At 44.0% G+C, this 23,944-nt stretch overlaps 1 protein-coding gene across 2 annotated transcripts in view; it reads right to left on the reverse strand.

The window, feature by feature from the left end:
• Positions 1–23,944, reverse strand: part of LOC124273660 (vesicle-fusing ATPase-like) — a 40,902-nt gene that overhangs the window by 4,911 nt on the left and 12,047 nt on the right. For both annotated transcript variants that reach the window (XM_046708934.1, XM_046708935.1), the window contains exons 10-20: positions 23,302–23,434; positions 10,640–10,714; positions 10,064–10,229; positions 7,634–7,821; positions 7,250–7,345; positions 4,879–5,035; positions 4,195–4,328; positions 1,250–1,316; positions 617–696; positions 299–495; positions 31–82 (exon numbers count right to left, since the gene is read on the reverse strand). In XM_046708934.1, the coding sequence (XP_046564890.1) occupies positions 31–82; positions 299–495; positions 617–696; positions 1,250–1,316; positions 4,195–4,328; positions 4,879–5,035; positions 7,250–7,345; positions 7,634–7,821; positions 10,064–10,229; positions 10,640–10,714; positions 23,302–23,434 (1,345 nt within the window). The remainder of the gene's footprint in view (positions 1–30; positions 83–298; positions 496–616; positions 697–1,249; positions 1,317–4,194; positions 4,329–4,878; positions 5,036–7,249; positions 7,346–7,633; positions 7,822–10,063; positions 10,230–10,639; positions 10,715–23,301; positions 23,435–23,944) is intronic.

Consider the following 23,944-nt stretch of genomic DNA (forward strand, 5'->3'; position numbering starts at 1 on the left):
GTGTTAAGTTTACATGAGCTTCTCACTTACCTGTCTTGACATCTCTATGATGATAAGTAGTTTCTTGATTCCAATAAATAATCTAGAAAAAAGAAGGAAATGAATTAGGATGTACATTTATTGTAAGCACTATGGAAGAACTATATCTAACCAGAATTGCGGGCTTGATCTCAGCTTGCCATGGTGGATATTAATGCAAGGGAGGTAACTCTTGTAACTCCACCAAACCACAGTACCCACTGACACAACACTTTACACTGAACGTGTCTACAGCAAAAGGGTTTTACTAAATAACTACCTCTTGCCAGCTGTCCTTCTCTCTACCAGTTCCATCTCCTTCTTGCTGAACACGTCCAGACTGTCCAGAACCGCCACCAGGTGTTCACTCATGGATATGTTGGACACATGCACAACTGTACTGAAGACATTTAACATCTCCATGTCATCCAGGACGTCCTTCCGACTTGTAGTGCCAATTACCAGCAATTTGCGACCCTGCAAGAACTCTGTCATGAATAACTTTGTACAGTCTTCAGATGATCTTTACCAAAGACAAACAAACTGATATCTGCCATTTCGGAAGTTATTGCAGTGAACACTGTCAAGTTTCACATACCTGTGGTGGGGATTTCTTCAGGAGAACGAGAAGGGCTTGCAAAACCAAATTGGAGAAACGTGGACCAATCGGTACATAGTCTGTAACATAGCATAAACTGTATGCCACTTATGGTAAATGGGTAAATGGTAATGTATACAAGTATACTTGGTACCAAATACAAGGTGGAGACTGCAGGCAGTAGCATAGTCCAAAATATGTACAGACTGTAACTGGCTGCCACGCCTGCAGGGGGAAGTCTGCCATGGCATAAAAAGCATTCATCAAAGCCACTGTTAAAACAAACATGTTTCCCATTGTTTACTACCCATTGTCCCAATATCTTTCAGTTGCTTTTTACAGGAAACATGGTGGACATGGTGTTTACAGCATGTAACCATGGGAACTGTACCCCAGGAGCATATAGCAGGAAGAGGATGGTGACCAGGAAGTGAACTGTCCTCATGAAAATATTGCAGTCACATTCAGACATACACAATAACTAGCTCCCTGTGTGTATTGTAAACAAACACATGATAGAACTTAATTCAGTTATCAATGTTTTTCAAAGTCTATACTTTGCTCCGTGATCCTAGAATCACTGTTTAATATATCAATATGGACACTGTGGTGTCCAGGTGAAGAGACACTTACCCAGCAGCCTTTCAATATCATCAATGACTATGCAGCTGAGCGGGGACTTGTATGCATCATCAAATATCTGCAACACAAGCAAACATGCAATCCTACAATCAGCGTGTACATGCCAGATAAACACAACACTTGTAACACCAGGCAGCATGTTTCCCTGCAAGTACATTTGGTGAGACAGCTACTCTCCCTGACATGTGCTGGGACATCAATACTCTGTGATGATTCAGCACATGCAATGTCCCAGCCCTACAGATGTCAGTATTACAGTGGGTACAAACTAACCACTCCTGTCATCTAAACATGTAAACTAAAGTACTGTCGGAAATGCTAGAAAAATGCTTTTTAGCCTTAATATCTTTATAAAGGTGATAAATGTACTATGTTGTCAATATATCAACTCGCCTATTGTCTACCTAATTTTTATTTCAATCGATTTAACATTCCCATGCATTTAAAGGGCAGTTTACAGGAGAGAATTTCGTACCAAAACAGCAACTTAAGATTTTTTCAGAGTTCAACAACAGAAATCTGAAATAGTCTTTACATTTATGCTAATGATACAGGTGGTGTCAAAATATGAATTAAAGTTTATCCTAAACAAATAAATGTTGAATGTTTGTGTTACTTTACTAAAGTATCGTTTTCTTTATTGAAGAAATATTAATATAAATGTTAAGTCTTGATAAATAAGTTTCCCGTCATGCATGCACATCTTTATCACAGCGTCCACTATGGCCAACGATTTGCAGTCGATTGTTGCAAAGGTTTATAGATTTTTTCTGCTTAAAAAAGACAGAGGTAAACCTTTCATTAGTTTAGAAAGGGTTTATTACAGAACTTGTAGAGCTGTTGGCATGTCTTACCAACAAGTTTACAATATTGTAAACAAATCAGACCAGACAGGGACCGGTCTCAAATGCAAAACCGGACGATAAAACCATCCTTGACAACTTTGACAAGGGAGTGCTTAGACGGGTGGTCTACAAACTTTATGAGAAGAAGAATATATATATGCTAAAGAAGCTACACCAGTGACCGTTAAATCTTTGGCCAATGTTCACAACTAGATTAAACTGACCGAATTACATCCATATTTTTCAATGAAATATACTGTTGACATGCAAAACATTTATTAAAGCGTTGCACATTTCTACAATCAGTCGATAAGATAACACAAGTGATAGGATTCTTTCCAATGTACAGTAATTCGTATGTTTATTTCAAAACAAACACACATACACAAATGATCCCTTACATAACTGATCATTATACTATACGTACACATATTCAACATTTTGCAGAAAACATCTATTGAGATGACCCCTCGCCCCGAGCGTGTGCTCAGGTGTCAATTTCACCTGTCGATACCGTGCATGCTGATGACGTAACACAGGCAGTTAATGTTTGTTTCAAATAACGTCCAACTACCCCTTATTTTTCTAAGTTTTTGGTATTTTCATCAGTAAAAACACATTTTAGAGCATGTCTCAAAATTTATTCCCTCGGTCTACATTAGGTAGATGTTTCTTGAAGTGATATTTGTTATTTAAGTAACTGTAATACCTCTGAATTTTAAATATAAGTCAAAAAGCATTTTTCTAGCATTTCCGACAGTACTTTAATCCATCTGTCTACATGCCGATTTTCATTAAACTGCCATATGTCTGGAGTCATGATATTTGTAAGTACAGTCGTGCCCCGTTTATCCGAACCTCAGATATCCGGAAAACTCGCCTTCCGAACGAAAATTCATTAAAACGAATTCACAACGTTGTAAAACTACTCACTTAACCGGAAATCAGTTTTCCGTAACCGGATGGTCATTTTCACATACCAAATGCTAAATCATATGCATTTTTTTCTCGTATATCCGCATGGCTGAGCACCTGTCAGTATGTTTACACGCGCATTTTACCGAGTGGCCTTGCGTGCCCTAACATGAAACAAGGGTTACAAGCCGGCATTCTTTGAAGGGTGAGAGGATTAACTGCCCTTAATTAGCAAGGTGACACTGAGTTAATCTTGAGGCCTGTCAATTGTTATTGGCAAGGCTAGACGTCCCCGTTGTTTACTCACGGAAGAGATGAAAAACACATCAGTCTTATGTTCCGAATTCTGACAATCTGCCGAATTAACTTCTACTGTATATGAAGCTCTTTGTGATTTCAAACAAGCGGGTTGTTGTGAATGAGATGATTGAGTGTTAAGTGACTATTCCCTTTATGATGTACTGGTAAATAAAATCTTAATGAATAAATAAAAATACTGCTGTATTATTTCTTTCCGAGTTAGTTTCATGGTAATCTGTTTTGTATCAAACCATCTGTCATGTGACCAATTTCCATTGCGGCCACAACACACATTGCTGTTTTAAGCTAATTGATGATGGGATTTGGCTCATTATTTAATTATGTTTTGGGAAATCCATTACAGCAACAGTTAAGTATGATTCTTTAGGCTACTATCAGTCGTCATTTTAAGATTCCCGTAGATTTCTGTCTTCAAAAGCGCGAAAATAAAACCTGCGCGAAATATAATACGTTTACAGTATTTGTTATTTGTTGATCAATCAATCAATAAAGAATACGTCTGAGGCTTATTATGTTCGTTTGTTTGTCTGTCTTTTTCCATATGGTCCTCGGTTCAGATATCCGAAAATTCGTTTATCCGAACAATTTCAAGAAAAACACAAGTGTTCGGATAAACGGGGCACGACTGTATAGTCACAAAGCATTTTGCCTCTTTACACTCCCTGTGAATAGGATTGATCACTTTCTGTCCAAAGCATTGCTGCCTAACAGCAACTAGAGTGTTTGATCGAGAAATATGTAGTATAATATGTACTCCACATCAGTGCAACACTAGTGCAGAAATACCCACTGCCATGCATGTTAATGAAAGTCTACACAGTCTCTGTGACAGTAGGCTGGCTTACAATCACTCACCCTCTTGATAGCCTGGCATTTGGCAGTTTCTGTATACCCAATCATGTTCTGTGGGGTGCATAGTTTCACAAAGGGTAAGTCCGATCTCTTGGCAATAGTGGCAGCAAGACTAGTTTTGCCACTGGAAGGAGGGCCTGCAGTAACAACATGTACACACTTGACTAAGTAGAATATAGCTCTTACACATATGCCAAAACAACTGACAGTACTCATGTAAACTGACATGAATCAAAGTATTCACATATCACAACAAATATGTCTTTGACACAAACAAACAATTCTGATCCACTATGTTATCTCTTATAACAAGCATAGGTTACTTGGAACCTATAAAGGGCCCGTTGTCTTAGTTTTCAAGTATCAGTACACAACAAAACAAACCTCCATGAGTCTCAAGGATACATCAGAAACTTTATTCCATTTTGAATAATGTTTACTTCACGAAAAATGGCTATGTTGTCTCCAGTTTCTCTCAAATCCCGAAAGATGTCGTGTCTATTTGTGCTGAAAATGACCATATATTAATCACTTTAGTTCTCCATTTGACCCGCTTGCATCCAACTGGACCCCACTCTATTGATCCAAACTATGTCTGTTGTGTCACACATGAGTCAGTACATGCCCTTGATGTACACTTTTCAATAATGGCTTTGGTGTCCACATGTGTGATTAAACAAAGATTACCTTCTAATAGCATGGTGACAAGGGGTGTTCTATCACTGCTCTTGGTCTGAGACACAGTGAGATCTCCAGCTTCAAGCACTCTGTTCACCGGGGAGCCCCAGTTGATGATACCATTGGTCATGAACAGGTCCAGTTCATCCTTGCTGCTACCAAATGCCTAACACAGAACACACACCACATTAGATTCTAACTATAGCTTTTAAAGTCTGTGGATAAATTTCTAAATTTCAATACAGGAATAGATATATGTACTTTTTAAGGACAGCTGAAAGTTAATACACTAATAGAAATAGCCTTTAGAACTAGATCTTGGATTTTCATTCTTTGAGTGAGTGAGTGAGTTTAGTTTTTATGCCACACTCAGCAATATTCCATCTACATATATTCCTTCTTCATTCTTGAAAAAATTTGTCCTATAATGTATATTTTTTCAATAGGGTTTATATAGGCAGGGCTCCAGATACGATGTGTATCTGCGTAAATTATGCACGGATAATTCAGATATATGCATAAAAAGTTAAATCTATGAGTAAACAAGCATTGTCACTGAGGTGACATAATCCCCTGCCGCAAATTATCAAATCAAACTTAAAAAGTAATGAAAGTTTAAGATGCAGTTAAATGTCAACAAAAACATGATCAGTCAACCTCTCTTCATATCTTGCTCTTTAGTTGTTCAAACACACAAATATTTTCAAGACTGACTTTGACCTTGACATGAATGTCATAGTGTATGAAATATGCAAAAATGGTACTAAAGAAATTGCTTATTAAAAAATATACAAGGGACATTTTGAAAGTCTATGGAGAAAATCCAGTGAATTCAGGTTAACATGCTGAAATCTTCAGTGTCGCAGTGACCTTGAAAATTATATGAAGGTCACCAAAATTGACTAGGTCCTGCGGCTTCATTAGATGAAGCTTCGTGTCAAACATGAAAAAAATCCAGTGAATGTTTTTTGCGATATCTTGCTGACTATCTAAACATGCAATTTAACATGGTGAAATCTTCAAAGTGTCTTTGTGACCTTCAAAATTAAGTGAAGGTCACCAAAATCATGAAGCTTGGTGTCAAATATGAAGAAAATCCAGTGAATGGTTTTTTTGAGGTATCTCGCTGACAAGCATAACATGCAGGCTATTATGCTGAAATCTTCAAAGTTCTTCAACGGTTCTTGAGATATCTCGCTGACAAGGGTAAAAGTCCCCTTGTGACCTTGAAATTAAGGTCAAGGTCACCAAACCTGACTGGGACCTTTCTTACACTGTGATGAACCTAGGTACCAAATATGAAAAGAATCTAGTCAACAGTTCTTAAGATATTCCAAATCGTACGTACATATGGACGGACGAACGGAGCCTAATAATATATCCCCTGCCGCGCGTTTAGCGTGGCGGGGGATAAAGATACGCATTTCTATACTTTCTCAGAATACGAGTCAGACTTTGTTTGCATGCGTGAACCAAACCTGTCAAAATATTGTTTCAGTCCTACACTATCTCGAATAGTGTTGGCTGTCTGAATTGAAGTGAACAATTTGTTTGAAAGCTAGCCCTTAAACAGCGTTACTATCACGTTTCCTGTCCTTCTCAGTAATAATACAGCTTTAGGGCAACTGTAGATTGCATGATGGCCTTAAACCAGAGTAGGAAAACATTTAATGCACAATATCTCAGCGCGCATTGTCATTTATTTCCTGTCGTCTGCAGTAACAATGACTAACCAAAAGAAACTCGTCAAGTTTTTGAAAGGGAAAGTAATAAAACCATGAAACCTGTAAAATACACCTCTTGTATTTCCATTTGGAATCTTACTCCTCAATTTAAATTTTGAGGAGTGAAATATCCCGGAGTCAAAATAATTATCTGGAACCCTGTATAGGTTTTTCAAACATGTTATATAAAGCAAAAGAATAGAATATATTATACATATATATTATACAGCTATACATTCTACCCACATTCTATCATTTCATTACTTGACTCATTTTTTCATAGTTTACTGCTACATGGGTTACTGGTTTAACCAAATCGAAGGCTGTCAACACTCAAGTGGAACACTTAGATTTCAAGTAAACTTAGCCTTTCAACGATATTCTGACAAAACTTTGATTGCAGAAAATATTTACTGATGCCAGTAATTTTTTAAAGCTTCATTGTTTGATTGCAGAAAATATTTACTGATGCCAGTAATTTTTTAAAGCTTCATTGCCAGATAACTGAAATCACTAACAGCATTTCATCAGAAACAAATTTATAACTTTTACCTTCATGAGCCCAAGATTATTATCACTGACTGTCAGTTCCTGTTTATAATGCAGTAATTATACATACATACACAAGGTATTCCAGTATTTCCCCAAACACTTACTGGTTTAACATCATGCTGGAATGCATGCATAAAGTCTACTCGTGACACTTGAAGTTTCTCTACAGCATCTGCATCTACTTCCACTGTGGATGTTGCCTGGAAATAGATGTAACAACATCATATACACATTGCTGAAGTACCAAACTTGAATATAAAACTGTTTTGTGTGTTTTGGTCAGGTCAAGGTGACGTGGTACTACACAATGATGTATCAAAGTACAAAGTACAAAGAGATGTATCTGCAAAAGGAGATGTGACTGTGTTAGTGCAGGGAGATGATGTGAATGTTGATATGGCTGATGTGATTGTGTTGACATGGCTGATGTGCTAGTACAGCTTACATATCTGTCCTAGTTAGATGTGTCTGAAATAGTTCATGCTTACTTTGATAAGTCTGTTCATGGCTGTAGATTGAGCTGCTCTTACTAGGCCTTCAATCTCTGCTCCACTGAAATTTTTCGTGAGGGCAGCTAACTCAGGAACATCCACATCCGAACCCAACTTTCCATTCTCCTTCATGGTCATGGTATGAATGTCAAGGATCTGAACACGTCCATGTTCATCTGGGAGACCTACAACACAGCCAGCAGGTGATGCCACTACAACATCAGTACAGGTGACACATTTACCTGCACATAGAGTGCAGCCAATTCTCATGACAGGTTTCACTTGACACTAACATGACACATACAGCATCAGTACAGGTGACACATTTACCTGCACATAGAGTGCAGCCAATTCTCATGACAGGTTTCACCTGACACTAACATGACACATACAGCATCAGTACAGGTGACACATTTACCTGCACATAGAGTGCAGCCAATTCTCATGACAGGTTTCACTTGACACTAACATGACACATACAGCATCAGTACAGGTGCACATGACACTGACACTAACATGACACGCTACAGCATCAGTACGGGTGACACATTTACCTGACACCAATTCTCATGACAGGTTTCACCTGACACTAACATGACACATACAGCATCAGTACAGGTGACACATTTACCTGCACATAGAGTGCAGCCAATTATCATGACAGGTTTCACCTGACACTAACATGACGCATACAGCATCAGTACAGGTGACACATTTACCTGTACACAGAGTGCAGCCAATTCTCATGACAGGCTTCACCTGACACTAACATGACACATACAACATCAGTACAGGTGACACATTTACCTGTACACAGAGTGCAGCCAATTCTCATGACAGGTTTCACCTGACACTAACATGACACATACAACATCAGTACAGGTGACACATTTACCTGTACACAGAGTGCAGCCAATTCTCATGACAGGTTTCACCTGACACTAACATGACACATACAACATCAGTACAGGTGACACATTTACCTGTACACAGAGTGCAGCCAATTCTCATGACAGGTTTCACCTGACACTAACATGACACATACAACATCAGTACAGGTGACACATTTACCTGTACACAGAGTGCAGCCAATTCTCATGACAGGTTTCACCTGACACTAACATGACACATACAGCATCAGTACAGGTGACACATTTACCTGTACATAGAGTGCAGCCAATTCTCATGACAGGTTTCACCTGACACTAACATGACACATACAGCATCAGTACAGGTGACACATTTACCTGCACATAGAGTGCAGCCAATTCTCATGACAGGTTTCACCTGACACTAACATGACACATACAGCATCAGTACAGGTGACACATTTACCTGTACACAGAGTGCAGACACAATTCTCATGACAGGTTTCACCTGACACTAACATGACACATACAGCATCTGTACACAGAGTGCAACCAATTCTCATGACAGGTGACACATTTACCTGTACACAGAGTGCAACCAATTCTCATGACAGGTTTCACCTGACACTAACATGACACATACAGCATCAGTACAGGTGACACATTTACCTGCACACAGAGTGCAGCCAATTCTCATGACAGGTTTCACCTGACACTAACATGACACATACAGCATCAGTACAGGTGACACATTTACCTGCACATAGAGTGCAGCCAATTCTCATGACAGGTTTCACCTGACACTAACATGACACATACAACACTACCAGAAGAAATGACACATTTCTTTACACACTGGATTATTCTAATAAAACAATATTTATGTCCTCTTCTCTTAACACCACACTAATATTCAAGCTACTTGATGGCGGCCTGTCAGCAATTCTATCTGGAAGCGAGCAGCAATTCACACTGTAAAATGACAAGTAAGTCACCGAACCTATAGTGCGTTTGGTTCAAAAGCGGACCAATGAATTGCAATCTAACTCAAAAACTAATAAACATATAATACTCAATGAAACGCTGATCATAATCAAAATATCAGACCAACTCTGTGATTTGTTTGCTGAATTTATGTCCTAAAATTAAAAACAAAACTATCATTAAAATATTGACACAGTTCACTATTTGTTACGAGGGAGGAGTGCAGAGAAAGGGACAGCCAGGTGTTAGAGAAGCACGTGCACAAGTGCCGACAAAGTTATTGATTCATTAATCTGTGCTGTACCGTCTCCATCCTTTCTCGCACACCCGGCTGTCCCTTTCTCTGCAAACACCTCTCAGAGTTGGTTCGACGTTTTCATTATGATCAGTGTTTCATTGAGTATTTTATGGTTATTAGTTTTCGAGTTAGATTGCAATTCATCCGTCCGCTTTTGAGCCAAACGGACTATAACCATGTGATCCACTTATATCACCTCTTGTGACATTCTAGATTACTAGGGATCTACTCTTAACTCCCATTAGAACCACAAGACAGTCAAGATTAGTGACTGACCAATTTCCATCTGCACCTCAAGTCTGCCAGGTCGGAGGAGTGCATCATCAATCATGTCCTTCCTGTTAGTCATGCCTATGACAAGAATGTTGTTGAGCTGCTCCACTCCATCCAGCTTAGACAGCAGCTGATTGACCACAGTGTCATGCACTGCTGTATTGCCAGCCTTAAATATAAACATGGGCGACTTTTGTGAAAATATCAATTTAATCTCATTAGACAACTAAACAAAGATCTGTTCAGCAAGACTTTTCATTCAGCCAGAGAGTCGTTTCTCAAATCCAGAAAGTGACACTTTTGGGGATTGCAATTAACAGTTATGGGATGGCCAATAGATTCTGTAAAAATCATTATCTATGCCTTACTTCAATAGAAGTCAGAAATTGTATAGGCCCACCAAACTTAGCAATACCTCCTTCCAACATGACCAGTACCTGGATGGTACATGTCTAGGTATAGCGGTAGCCAGCACACAGATATAATGTGATTTGTGGAGATCATAAGCTGTGGATATTGTAAGTTGCTGTGTGAAAGAAAAACATGTTAAGAATACTTAAAATTGAATGCTAGACATACCACTGATCCTCTGGACTTGCATATGGCATCTATTTCATCAAAGATGATAATGTGCAGACCACTATTTCTGCCACACTGGAAAATAGAAATATCAACAATGTGTTAAAACTTTATCTTGGGTCACTGATATGTTCATACTTAAATTCCATGGGTTAAAATAAACTATTTTACTGATAAAAAAAATGTCACTCAGTACTGTCAATGCCCCAAAATGCTTGACAGTAATGAAAAATATATGTTTCCCAGAATATGCTAGTTCATGGAGGGGGTAACTTGACAAGTCATGATGTCTGGCAATTTTGGTAAAATCTAAGTATTTTAGATATTTACATACTTACCTCTTATCATCTTATATGCATACTTGCCTTACTCTACGAAAACAGACTGCAGAAGCTAACCTATAACTCGCGAAGGTGGTTCAATTGAAGACATCCGGGTGACCGGTAAGGTCACAGCAGTCTATCACGTGGCCACGTGAACAAGTCATTCCTTTCGCATCGAACAACAAGGTAGAACGATGACGTGGGGAGGCAGCGAAGACTCGGGTGGGCTTCAGACTTGATGATAAAAGGTAAGTATGTAAATATCTAAAATACTTAGATTTTACCAAATTCTTTACTTACCTCTTATCATCTTATAAGCATCTTATCCGACAGTCCTGGAAGGTGGGACGTTCTAACCGTTGTTCACCCAAAGAGACCAACGAATCAGACGTATGGAACAGTGAATGCTTGGGGGTCTGCAAGCAAAACAAAGACCATGAAAGTGACGCACGTTAAGGGAACAATAGGTGAGGTACTGTCACGATTGTCCCTGTACAAAGTCACAAAGCCTCCAAAGGAAGAGAACAACGCCTCGTACCTTAGTGAGTAGAAGGACGTGTCATCTGTTGAGCCACCACAAGAGGACCAAAACTCTGAAGGCCTTCCACATCTTCAACTGCCACGTCTCGAAGATAATGGCTGGCAAAAACAGTGTTAGACTTCCAAAAACAGCCCTCCATAATCGTGGGAATTGAACAATTCCTATGAAGAGCCATTGTGGAAGCCAAAGCCCGAATTTCATGCGGGTTAGTCGCCTTAGGAGGAGGTAACCCGGCTGCCTCGTAGGCATTGATGATGGTCGTCCGCAACCAGAGGGCCACTGTGTTCTTGTTGACCTCCCCTTTGGAGCCTGTCGATAAAGGGAGGAACAACCGTTTTCTCGTCCTTCGTCTAGGAGCTGATCTACAGATGTATTCTCGTAAAGCTCTCACGGGACAAAGGGAAAGCTCGTCTGTGTCCTCTGCCCCTACCACAGAGGAGAGAGGTGGAATGGTGAATCTCCGATCTGGTTGTCCCGGCAACTGATTCTTAGCCACAAAGTCCCATAAGAGACCCAAGTGGACAGCACCATGACGAGATTGCTCAAAGTGGATTCTCGTGACGTCTAGAGCGTGAATCTCGCTAACCCTCGTGGCTGTGGCCAAAGCCAGAAGAAAGACCGTCTTCCTGGACAACAGATCAAGACGCCTGGCATAAAGGGTCATACGGGGGACCTCGCAAGTGTTGAAGAACAATGTTGAGATCCCAAGCCGGTGGACGAAACTTCACTTTCTGGTCCTCCAGTTTGAAAGCTTTCAACATAGCCTGCAACTCGGGGATCTTGGATACTCGCACCTCCGTTTTTACTGCCAGAACAGAGTTGATGGCCGAGAGGTAAGTCGAAAATTCCGGCAGAAGCACTGGAGGCGGGAAGGCGTAGGCGTCGAGACTTTCCCAAGACAGAGACAGAGCGTCGACTGCCCAAGCGGCTGGATCCGGGATCGGAGACACATAAACCGGAAGTTGATTGTTCAGGTTTGTGGCGAACAAGTCTACCATGGGCCTGTACTGGGACTGGCAAACGAGATCGAACGCCTCGGGATGAAGCATCCATTCGGTGGGTGATGGTTTGCCGGGCCTGGATAGAGCGTCTGCCAGGATATTTTTGCAACCGGGAATGTGTCGTGCTCAAACTGTGATGAGAGCCCGATCCAGAATCTCAAATAACTGGAACGACTGATTGAGAAGACGTCGGGAACCCGTCGTCCCCTGATTGCGTATCACCCAAACCACCGTTGTGTTGTCCAATACAATGAGTAAGTTGGCTCCAGTGAGGCGATCTCGCCAATGAGATACTGCCAGAATCACAGCTTGAAATTCCAAGCTGTTGATGTGCCAGGACTGATGTTCTGTTGACCACAGTCCCGAGACTGTGTGGCCGTCCAGGTGTGCTCCCCACCCCTGTAGTGAGGCGTCCACAAAGAGTTCCTGGTTTGGGGAGAATTCGCTCAAACAGACTCCGTCGCAGACATTCGACGGGTGAGTCCACCAATGAAGGTACCGGTGCAGATGCCACGGCAGTGGAATGCTGGACCTGAGATCGTCAGCTTCTATGAACGGTTTCAAAAACCTCTGAAGAGGCCGAAGCATGAGCCTCCCCCTGCTCGTGAGATCCTGTGCCGATGTCAATAGACCTAGAATGGCCTGCCAATCCCTCAACTTGAGAGCCTGGGTCAACCCCTTGTGGACGTAGGCCAAGATCTTCACCCACCAGTCAGGTGGGATTCTGAGCTTGTCTTGATCGGTGAGAAAAAGTCCTCCTATGAAGGTGAGTCTCTGAGACAGCTCCAGATACGACTTCTCCCAATTGAAGGAATAATCGGAGAGCGTATTCCTTCTGTCTGACAAGCCTTTGACGATCCCAGTTGTTGATTAGACAATCGTCGATGTAAGGGCTGAACTCTATCCCTCGTAGATGAAGGAACCGTGTAATCGGCACCGTGATGCGTGTGAACAGCCACGGGGCCGAAGAAATTCCAAACGGGAGTACCCGCCATTGGAAATGCTGGCCCTGGAAGTAAAACCGGAGGTACTTCCTGTGGGGCTTGAAAATAGGAATGTGCAGGTACGCATCCTGTATATCCAGGCTGATAAGCCAGTCCCCTGGAGAGATCTTGGTCCGAAGCTGGTCCAACGAAACCAATCGGAAATGAGGAGGATCCAACAGGTAACGGTCGTTGAACACCGCCATATTGTGAATCATTCGCATTTTGTTGGTGTTTTTCTTGAGGACCAGAAAGATCGGCGAGTAAAACCCGAGGTTGTTGTTTGGGTCCTGTACCAGTTCGATGGCCCTTTTGTCGAGAAAAATCTGAATGTTTTCCGCTATTTGCTGATGTTGAGCCGCAGAATAAACACTTGACTGAGGCAGGTTGGTCAGAGGCGGCTGACTGCATAAGGGAAGCTGGTACCCCCTTTTCAGAATGTTGACCACGAAGGGATCCTCCAGGAATGTCCAGTTGGGCCAAAAGATCCCCAATCTTCCGCCTACAGGTGCGGGATGGATCTGGACGACAGGGGGCGGAAGGTCCCAGTCGTGGAAGTCCGATGCCTCAGCGGCGTTGATATTGTGGTTTGGTGACGGCAAGGGGCTTACCTCTCTTGCCTGGGGCACCACCGGTGGGTCGTCCCTTGGTTTGCCTGAACTTGCCAGCCCGGCGGACACAGGTGCGCTTGCCAACATAGGAGTTGGCCTTGGGCGCTGGATTTGTCTTACAACCTTTCGCCCTCAAGGTCCTCTGTAAATGACCCAAACGCAGATATTGAACCTTTCTGGGTCTGGGTGAAGTTGTCTGCTGTGAGGGTGAAGCAAAAGATTTCTCCACCCGGGCAGACGAACTGGGTGTGCGTTGGCGAGACGCCCTAGCTCGGGGAACCAACCCTCGCCGGCCACCAAGGCGCGACCAAAAGCAGTTTCAGACGAGTAGTTTGCCTTATTTTCGCCACGATTTCCGGCAGAAGCACTGGAGGCGGGAAGGCGTAGGCGTCGAGACTTTCCCAAGACAGAGACAGAGCGTCGACTGCCCAAGCTGCTGGATCCGGGATCGGAGACACATAAACCGGAAGTTGATTGTTCAGGTTTGTGGCGAACAAGTCTACCATGGGCCTGTACTGGGACTGGCAAACGAGATCGAACGCCTACCGGGATGAAGCATCCATTCGGTGGGTGATGGTTTGCCGGGCCTGGATAGAGCGTCTGCCAGGATATTTTTGCAACCGGGAATGTGTCGTGCTCAAACTGTGATGAGAGCCCGATCCAGAATCTCAAATAACTGGAACGACTGATTGAGAAGGCGTCGGGAACCCGCCGTCCCTGATTGGCGTATCACCCAAACCACCGTTGTGTTGTCCAATACAATGAGTAAGTTGGCTCCAGTGAGGCGATCTCGCCAATGAGATACTGCCAGAATCACAGCTTGAAATTCCAAGCTGTTGATGTGCCAGGACTGATGTTCTGTTGACCACAGTCGAGACTGTGTGGCCGTCCAGGTGTGCTCCCCACCCCTGTAGTGAGGCGTCCACAAAGAGTTCCTGGTTTGGGGAGAATTCGCTCAAACAGACTCCGTCGCAGACATTCGACGGGTGAGTCCACCAATGAAGGTACCGGTGCAGATGCCACGGCAGTGGAATGCTGGACCTGAGATCGTCAGCTTCTATGAACGGTTTCAAAAACCTCTGAAGAGGCCGAAGCATGAGCCTCCCCCTGCTCGTGAGATCCTGTGCCGATGTCAATAGACCTAGAATGGCCTGCCAATCCCTCAACTTGAGAGCCTGGGTCAACCCCTTGTGGACGTAGGCCAAGATCTTCACCCACCAGTCGGGTGGGATTCTGAGCTTGTCTTGATCGGTGAGAAAAAGTCCTCCTATGAAGGTGAGTCTCTGAGACAGCTCCAGATACGACTTCTCCCAATTGAAGGAATAATCGGAGAGCGTATTCCTTCTGTCTGACAAGCCTTTGACGATCCCAGTTGTTGATTAGACAATCGTCGATGTAAGGGCTGAACTCTATCCCTCGTAGATGAAGGAACCGTGTAATCGGCACCGTGATGCGTGTGAACAGCCACGGGGCCGAAGAAATTCCAAACGGGAGTACCCGCCATTGGAAATGCTGGCCCTGGAAGTAAAACCGGAGGTACTTCCTGTGGGGCTTGAAAATAGGAATGTGCAGGTACGCATCCTGTATATCCAGGCTGATAAGCCAGTCCCCTGGAGAGATCTTGGTCCGAAGCTGGTCCAACGAAACCAATCGGAAATGAGGAGGATCCAACAGGTAACGGTCGTTGAACACCGCCATATTGTGAATCATTCGCATTTTGTTGGTGTTTTTCTTGAGGACCAGAAAGATCGGCGAGTAAAACCCGAGGTTGTTGTTTGGGTCCTGTACCAGTTCGATGGCCCTTTTGTCGAGAAAAATCTGAATGTTTTCCGCTATTTGCTGATGTTGAGCCGCAGAATAAACACTTGACTGAGGCAGGTTGGTCAGAGGCGGCTGACTGCATAAGGGAAGCTGGTACCCCCTTTTCAGAATGTTGACCACGAAGGGATCCTCCAGGAATGTCCAGTTGGGCCAAAAGATCCCCAATCTTCCGCCTACAGGTGCGGGATGGATCTGGACGACAGGGGGCGGAAGGTCCCAGTCGTGGAAGTCCGATGCCTCAGCGGCGTTGATATTGTGGTTTGGTGACGGCAAGGGGCTTACCTCTCTTGCCTGGGGCACCACCGGTGGGTCGTCCCTTGGTTTGCCTGAACTTGCCAGCCCGGCGGACACAGGTGCGCTTGCCAACATAGGAGTTGGCCTTGGGCGCTGGATTTGTCTTACAACCTTTCGCCCTCAAGGTCCTCTGTAAATGACCCAAACGCAGATATTGAACCTTTCTGGGTCTGGGTGAAGTTGTCTGCTGTGAGGGTGAAGCAAAAGATTTCTCCACCCGGGCAGACGAACTGGGTGTGCGTTGGCGAGACGCCCTAGCTCGGGGAACCAACCCCTGGCCGGCCACCAAGGCGCGACCAAAAGCAGTTTCAGACGAGTAGTTTGCCTTATTTTCGCCACGATTTCCGGCAGAAGCACTGGAGGCGGGAAGGCGTAGGCGTCGAGACTTTCCCAAGACAGAGACAGAGCGTCGACTGCCCAAGCGGCTGGATCCGGGATCGGAGACACATAAACCGGAAGTTGATTGTTCGGGTTTGTGGCGAACAAGTCTACCATGGGCCTGTACTGGGACTGGCAAACGAGATCGAACGCCTCGGGATGAAGCATCCATTCGGTGGGTGATGGTTTGCCGGGCCTGGATAGAGCGTCTGCCAGGATATTTTTGCAACCGGGAATGTGTCATGCTCAAACTGTGATGAGAGCCCGATCCAGAATCTCAAATAACTGGAACGACTGATTGAGAAGACGTCGGGAACCCGTCGTCCCCTGATTGCGTATCACCCAAACCACCGTTGTGTTGTCCAATACAATGAGTAAGTTGGCTCCAGTGAGGCGATCTCGCCAATGAGATACTGCCAGAATCACAGCTTGAAATTCCAAGCTGTTGATGTGCCAGGACTGATGTTCTGTTGACCACAGTCCCGAGACTGTGTGGCCGTCCAGGTGTGCTCCCCACCCCTGTAGTGAGGCGTCCACAAAGAGTTCCTGGTTTGGGAGAATTGGCTCAAACAGACTCCGTCGCAGACATTCGACGGGTGAGTCCACCAATGAAGGTACCGGTGCAGATGCCACGGCAGTGGAATGCTGGACCTGAGATCGTCAGCTTCTATGAACGGTTTCAAAAACCTCTGAAGAGGCCGAAGCATGAGCCTCCCCCTGCTCGTGAGATCCTGTGCCGATGTCAATAGACCTAGAATGGCCTGCCAATCCCTCAACTTGAGAGCCTGGGTCAACCCCTTGTGGACGTAGGCCAAGATCTTCACCCACCAGTCGGGTGGGATTCTGAGCTTGTCTTGATCGGTGAGAAAAAGTCCTCCTATGAAGGTGAGTCTCTGAGACAGCTCCAGATACGACTTCTCCCAATTGAAGGAATAATCGGAGAGCGTATTCCTTCTGTCTGACAAGCCTTTGACGATCCCAGTTGTTGATTAGACAATCGTCGATGTAAGGGCTGAACTCTATCCCTCGTAGATGAAGGAACCGTGTAATCGGCACCGTGATGCGTGTGAACAGCCACGGGGGCGAAGAAATTCCAAACGGGAGTATCCGCCTACAGGTGCGGGATGGATCTGGCGACAGGGGCGGAAGGGAAGTAAAACCGTAAAAGGTACTTCCTGTGGGGCTTGAAAATAGGAATGTGCAGGTGCGCATCCTGTATATCCAGGCTGATAAGCCAGTCCCCTGGAGAGATCTTGGTCCGAAGCTGGTCCAACGAAACCAATCGGAAATGAGGAGGATCCAACAGGTAACGGTCGTTGAACACCGCCATATTGTGAATCATTCGCATTTTGTTGGTGTTTTTCTTGAGGACCAGAAAGATCGGCGAGTAAAACCCGAGGTTGTTGTTTGGGTCCTGTACCAGTTCGATGGCCCTTTGTCGAGAAAAATCTGAATGTTTTCCGCTATTTGCTGATGTTGAGCCGCAGAATAAACACTTGACTGAGGCAGGTTGGTCAGAGGCGGCTGACTGCATAAGGGAAGCTGGTACCCCCTTTTCAGAATGTTGACCACGAAGGGATCCTCCAGGAATGTCCAGTTGGGCCAAAAGATCCCCAATCTTCCGCCTACAGGTGCGGGATGGATCTGGACGACAGGGGGCGGAAGGTCCCAGTCGTGGAAGTCCGATGCCTCAGCGGCGTTGATATTGTGGTTTGGTGACGGCAAGGGGCTTACCTCTCTTGCCTGGGGCACCACCGGTGGGTCGTCCCTTGGTTTGCCTGAACTTGCCAGCCCGGCGGACACAGGTGCGCTTGCCAACATAGGAGTTGGCCTTGGGCGCTGGATTTGTCTTACAAATGGCTCGAAAAGACTTGAGGGCTATCTCCGTGGTTGTAAAGGACGAATATTCCTTATAAATCCCCCTTATGGCATCATTGAACAGGCACCGAGCAGAAAAAGGCTGATGAAGCAACTTCCTTGTGAACTCCGGTTCCCAAGCACATGCCGAGAGAAAACCAGATCGACGCACTGCCGTGGTATTGGCCAACGCAACTCGAACATGACCAACAATGTCCCCCAAAGTGCGAGATTGCCAACGCATCATTGTTGTGAGATGGTCAATCCTTGAACCATTATCTTCCTCCAAATCCTGAGAAATGGCCTCCGTAGCCGAGGCAAAGGCCGACAAGGGACGGAGCATTCTTTTCAATTCCGTATCAATAGCAGCCAACTTGGAGTCAGGAACCCTATACGAGGAGACAGGAGTAGACGAAAGGCGATCCAATTCCTCATCGTGAACTGCGGCCTGGTCAGAGAAATCCAAGGAGTGAATAGGATAATCACCCCTATGCGCTTTAGCCGCCCGGAAGTTATGATTCAGAGACAACTTAGCAAATTCCTCATCCAGAGAGTCAACCAAGTCCCGGACAATAGGGTGAAGCGGAAAACGAAGATCGGGTGAGTCCGATATAGTGAGCTTCTTATCCACCCCTGCAGCTGGAGAAGGGCAAGAAGTCTGCAGTCTATCCGCCATCCAATCAAACACTGCCTCAATGCCTAAATGAGTGTCGGAATGAGGTTGGTCCAACATCTCCGGACCCTCCAAAGATTCGTCATAATCTGGACGAAAATCCTTCTCAGAGCAAGGTGAACAAATAGCCGACCTACTTCTGTCACTTGAACGCGTAGAGCCCTTATTGTCCCTCTTGGACGACCTTGAAGACCGATCCAAAGTAGTGGAAGGAGGTGGAGGAAGTGGAGTAGACTGACCTACTACATCCGGTGTTGCAGGGCAAGACTCTTGAGGGGATGATGAAGGTAAAACAGCAGGCCCCGGGGGGGCTGGTGGTCCCATCTGGGAGTGTTGCTGCGACTGTTGAAACATCGAGTTCATAAAATTATAGATGACACTCGGGTCAAACCCCTGAATAGGAGGTGCACCATAATTCTGCGGAATACCAAAATTCTGGAACATAGGTGGATAATTCCCCACCTGTTGAGGCACACCTGCCTGATAAAAACCTCTCTGGTTCGGCAAACCACTGGCCTGTGCAGTAGAGAACTGTTGCGGTACGCCAGACATAGGCTGTAAACTGCGTTGTTGTTGTGGTGCGCAAGTCTGAAGGGGTGCGCCAATGCCAGTTGATACGCCACCGGTGAGAGGTACACTCTGTCCAACAGGTATAGCTTGTCCCATCAGTGCGCCCTGTCCAACAGGTGCGCCGTTGATAGACGGGTCCAACCCCAAAGGGAACACTGACGAACCCTCGGTTGACACACGAAGCGCCGTATTCACAGGTGGCGAACTCAAAGGCGTACCGGTAGGTGCGCCAGACGAAATCGGGGTAGATGCGGGAACAGACGGCTCCCCCAAGTCTTCCACAGCAGTAGACGACATTCTCTTGCGTAGTCTCTGTTGCGTAAGCCTCTTCTTAGCTACACGCAAATAAGCCTTGAAGAAATCAAGGGACAGCCGATCGCACTCCCAACACCTGGAGTCCCACACGTGCACTGAGAAGTGCAATTCAAACAGCAAGAGTGTGGGTCCCTGTACGACTTGAGACCGTTACACTTTATGCAATGAGGCCGTGGCATACAGCGCTCTAAAACACAAGCAGAACAACAATTTATTGACAAGCGACAAGCGAAAACATGTACGAACAGCCTGGGGCTGCAGGGACAAACAAGTCGCAAACACTACCCTGCTCAATCCAGACAGGGAGACTAAACCGGCAAGTCACGTGGGACCGCCATTTTGGCAGTAACACGAGGCACGCAGGTGAAGTGAAAAAGCAAAATAAACACCGCGAAAACTCCCACCCACTCTAGGAGGGATGAATGGGAGCCCGAAAAGAGATATCCAAGGACACAAGTCCCGGATACCCCACCACAAACCACAAACTCCACTCGAAGCGAGAGCGAAGAGAAAAACTAGCGAGCGAGAAAAAAACAAGAACGAGGAACTCAACTCCGGTGAGTACGTCCTAACAAAGTTAGCAAACTTAAAACATACCAGAAGTATAGCAAATAAGAACAAGTGTAGAAGTGAGCAAAGCTCACATACCCCCGCTTCCCACTTTGGGACATGGAAATGACTGATATTGATATATATAATGTGACAAGGATCAGCAGCTCACAAGACTTTCTCTTTGACTCTACTAAACTTTATATAAATGTTAGATAATAGTTTTGGCATGTACTGATTATGGTAATAATTTATGGAAACTAGATTTTTTTGTGTTTTCCGTGGAAACCTGACATGTAATTGAACTTGAGTGTGTCATGTTGCACACAATGGACGTAGATGAAGATTGCTATTTTTTAGCACATGGCATATCTGTGGGTCATGATTAACTTGTGTATTAAGTTTGGTGAACCTAGCATGTATAGTTGCGATGATATGCCGTGGTCAGGTCACCATCAAATACATTTTGCATGTACCTAGCATGAACCTAGCATGTAAACTTTAAGAGATATGCTCTGGACAAAATAATCAAACACATTCGGCACTAAGTCATGTTTCCATGGAAACAGCAAAAAATACAATTCATATCTGGATGTAAACCCCAAAAGGCACATCTAGGGATCATGCTTGATATGTGTACCAAGTTTGATGAAGCTAGCATGTATAGGTTGGAAGATCTGCTCCGGACAAGATGACATCCCCATTGTCACAGCCTAAGTCGTGTTTCCATGGAAACAGCAAAAACAAAATTCTGAAAAACTTTAAAATAGCAAAGGCACATCAATGGGTAATGATTAACATGTGTGTGAAGTTTGGTGAACCTAGCATGTAAACTTTAAGAGATATGCTCTGGACAAAATAATCGAAACATATTTGGCACTAAGTTAAAATTGTGTTTCCATGGAAACAGCAAAAATACAATTCATATCTGGATCTAAACCCCCAAAAGGCACATCTAGGGATCATGCTTGATATGTGTACCAAGTTTGATGAAGCTAGCATGTATAGGTTGGAAGATCTGCTCCGGACAAGATGACATCCCCATAGTCACAGCCTAAGTCGTGTTTCCATGGAAACAGCAAAAAAACAAAATTCTGAAAAAACTTTAAAATAGCAAAAGGCACATCAATGGGTAATGATTAACATGTGTGTGAAGTTTGGTGAACCTAGCATGTAAACTTTAAGAGATATGCTCTGGACAAAATAATCAAACACATTCGGCACTAAGTCATGTTTCCATGGAAACAGCAAAAAATACAATTCATATCTGGATGTAAACCCCAAAAGGCACATCTAGGGATCATGCTTGATATGTGTACCAAGTTTGATGAAGCTAGCATGTATAGGTTGGAAGATCTGCTCCGGACAAGATGACATCCCCATTGTCACAGCCTAAGTCGTGTTTCCATGGAAACAGCAAAAAAACAAAATTCTGAAAAAACTTTAAAATAGCAAAAGGCACATCAATGGGTAATGATTAACATGTGTGTGAAGTTTGGTGAACCTAGCATGTAAACTTTAAGAGATATGCTCTGGACAAAATAATCGAACATATTTGGCACTAAGTCGTGTTTCTATGGAAACAGCAAAAAATACAATTCATATCTGGATCTACCCCCCAAAAGGCACATCTAGAGATCATGCTTGATATGTGTACCAAGTTTGATGAAGCTAGCATGTATAGGTTGGAAGATCTGCTCCGGACAAGATGACATCCCCATAGTCACAGCCTAAGTCGTGTTTCCATGGAAACAGCAAAAAAACAAAATTCTGAAAAAACTTTAAAATAGCAAAAGGCACATCAATGGGTAATGATTAACATGTGTGTGAAGTTTGGTGAACCTAGCATGTAAACTTTAAGAGATATGCTCTGGACAAAATAATCAAACACATTTGGCACTAAGTCGTGTTTCCATGGAAAAAGCAAAAAATACAATTCATATCTGGATCTAAACCCCAAAAGGCACATCTAGGGATCATGCTTGATATGTGTACCAAGTTTGATGAAGCTAGCATGTATAGTTTGGAAGATCTGCTCCGGACAAGATGACATCCTCATAGTCACAGCCTAAATCATGTTTCCATGGAAACAGCAAAAAAACTAAATTCTGAAAAAACTTTAAAATAGCAAAAGGCACATAAATGGGTAATGATTACTAAGTGTGTGAAGTTTGGTGAACCTAGCATGTAAACTTTAAGAGATATGCTCCGGACAAAGTTTCGGGACGGACGGACGGACGGACGGACAGAATGAACGCTATATACCCCCGTTACGTCGTAGCGGGGGTATAAACACAGGGGACACAATACCCCCACAGTAAAAACTACAAGTCTTAGGATCTCGATCCACGTCTGATTCGGTACACGAATAAGAAAGGAATGACTTGTTCACGTGGGCACGTGATAGACTGCTGTGACCTTACCGGTCACCCGGATGTCTTCAATCGAACCACCTTCGCGAGTTATAGGTTAGCAAGCTTTCGATCTCGACTTCTGCAGTCTGTTTTCGTAGAGTAAGGCAAGTATGCATATAAGATGATAAGAGGTAAGTAAAGAATATGAGTCAGTCACTAAGCAAATAAAAAACATACTTTATAGCTGCCTAAAGTGCAGTCATCGTCTTTGATCTTTCAGTGAAACATCATACAATTGTGAACAAACAAGCGAAATGTTGTTGTGTGATTACGAAAGAGACCATAAGATGTGCACATTTCACCTGGAGTTACACAAAGCTACACAGTCTTACCCTCTTTTCTTCCTCCTCGGCCTCTGCAAACAGCTTCCTGACATTTGCTTCTGATTCACCTACATACTTGTCCAAAATCTGAGGGCCATTCACAATTTTTGGCTCCCGAGCATTCAGCATCTTTCCTATTTGTCTGAAAAGAAATAAAAGAAAACATTGTCATCCTTCAGGCATTACAGTGGAATCTGTCAAATCCGGACTCTGTGTAATTCAGTTTTCTATGAGAACAATGCCTTGTAATCCGGACTTAGCTCACTAAAATAACAGTCTGCTGAATAAACATCTCCGTTACATCTGTTGGGGTCCTAATAGCGGCCAACTCAGACCACAAGATAACCCATAGATAAGCCGACCACCTTCTAGGTACTGTTTTTAGGTCCTCAAAATTCGGCTTATTTACTGTAGTATGCGGTAACTCATCGTGGCAGTGTCTACGGGTAACGGACAAAAGTTGTCTAATACGGACTGCTTTACAATCCGGACAAATGAGTCAGTTCCAGGCCAGTCCGTAATAGACAGATTCCACTGTATGTCCAAATAAGAGCCAATAAACGTAATACTGATTCACATTACCATCAGTACCTGACTCACACTTCCCAAAGTAGCTGACTCACATTGCCATCAGTAACTGACTTATATTGCC

The sequence above is a fragment of the Haliotis rubra genome, unplaced genomic scaffold (assembly GCF_003918875.1).
Source record: "Haliotis rubra isolate DU_JTF1 unplaced genomic scaffold, ASM391887v1 Scf1828, whole genome shotgun sequence".
In the NCBI taxonomy this organism is placed as follows: domain Eukaryota; kingdom Metazoa; phylum Mollusca; class Gastropoda; order Lepetellida; family Haliotidae; genus Haliotis; species Haliotis rubra.